This window comes from Trichinella spiralis, assembly GCF_000181795.1.
Source record: "Trichinella spiralis strain ISS 195 chromosome Unknown Scfld1148, whole genome shotgun sequence".
In the NCBI taxonomy this organism is placed as follows: Eukaryota; Metazoa; Nematoda; class Enoplea; order Trichinellida; family Trichinellidae; genus Trichinella; species Trichinella spiralis.
Genome location: NW_003528087.1, coordinates 1 through 1,227, shown reverse-complemented (window position 1 = coordinate 1,227; position 1,227 = coordinate 1). Strand labels below are relative to the sequence as shown.

The 1,227-nt window shown below is 40.8% G+C and overlaps 1 protein-coding gene across 1 annotated transcript; it reads left to right on the top strand.

Moving 5' to 3' along the window:
* Nucleotides 1-194: 194 nt before the first annotated feature.
* On the top strand, nucleotides 195-586 carry Tsp_15787 (conserved hypothetical protein; the record flags this gene model as incomplete). Its single annotated transcript, XM_003370112.1, has 1 exon — nucleotides 195-586. A coding segment is annotated over one exon (392 nt), but the record flags the coding sequence as incomplete, so codon positions are not given.
* Nucleotides 587-1,227: the final 641 nt, after the last annotated feature.

Below are 1,227 nucleotides of genomic sequence, written 5' to 3'. Positions count from 1 at the left end.
CTCTGTGTGTGTGTATCTTCTTGCCTTCTTCTTCTTCTTCTTCTTCTTCATCTACTTAGAGCTTGTCAGTCATTCACATGCCTCTTCAGCTTCTCTGCGTAAAGTATTACAGTGCGTCGCTTGTATCATTTTTTTAAAATTATTCTTAATTTTATTCTACTAATCGTTGTTTTGTTTTTTATTTCAATTCGCAGATCCATCGACCGTATTGAATAGTCTGTATTCTACAGCACACCCGACCCACCACCAGTGGCTTCCTGTATCCAGCAGAGCCGACCAGGGCGGCAATGATCAGCTGCTTGCATCGCTGATTGCACGTCTCCAATCGACCCTTTTGCGCAATGCTGCCTCGTCTGCAAACATTCTGGACTCCCCGTCATCCGTAGGGTCGTTTTTGCCGACGGGATGCTTCTTGCAACCCCTCGGATCGTCGAGTCGGTGGAACTTGCCATTGTTCACAATGGCGTTCCTTTCGACGCCCGAAGATTTGCAGCGATTGTCATTGCAGCTGAATCAGCATTTTACAATGAAAAATTTCACAACTTTTCCTCTCGAACGTTGTAAAAATAACAAGCTTTCTGTTTGACAGTATTTTTTTAATTTTTGTGATACTTTATTTTCTTTTATTCTGTAACGTCATCATGCCACCGAAACAGAATCACTAGTAGCCATTACTTATTTTTTGGGTTTTATTTTTCTGATTGGTTTGTTTGTTTGTTTTTATTTCTTCATTATCAACACTATATACCACTTTGACTTCTCTGTTTGCTATGGATGCACCTTGAAAGTGGAATGACCATAGAATAGTATCTGAAGTGAAGGTCCACTTTCAAGGAATCACTGCTTGAGAGTGTAAATTGTTCTCACCTTGCCCCCATACCCCCACAAATGTCGAGTCTATTTGTACTTCGTTAATGTGGCTCATTCTCCCTATTGCGACTTTGCTTTGCAGGTCTTAAATCATTCCAACTTTATTCAAAATTTTCTAGGCCACCAGAGGATAAAAGCCGGACACACACTCTGTGTGATATTACCCTCTTTTTTTTTATGCAGTTCTCATAGCTTCGCAAAGAGGAAAAATCGTTCACTATGCCAAAGGCAAGCTGCACACCATTTCCAGAACTTGCAAATAACCAAGGCGCAAAAAAGCATTAGATTCCTCTATTTATGTCCTATATATGGGGTGACTGCAATCGTTTTATTCCGGAACAATGCCAAGTGACACCA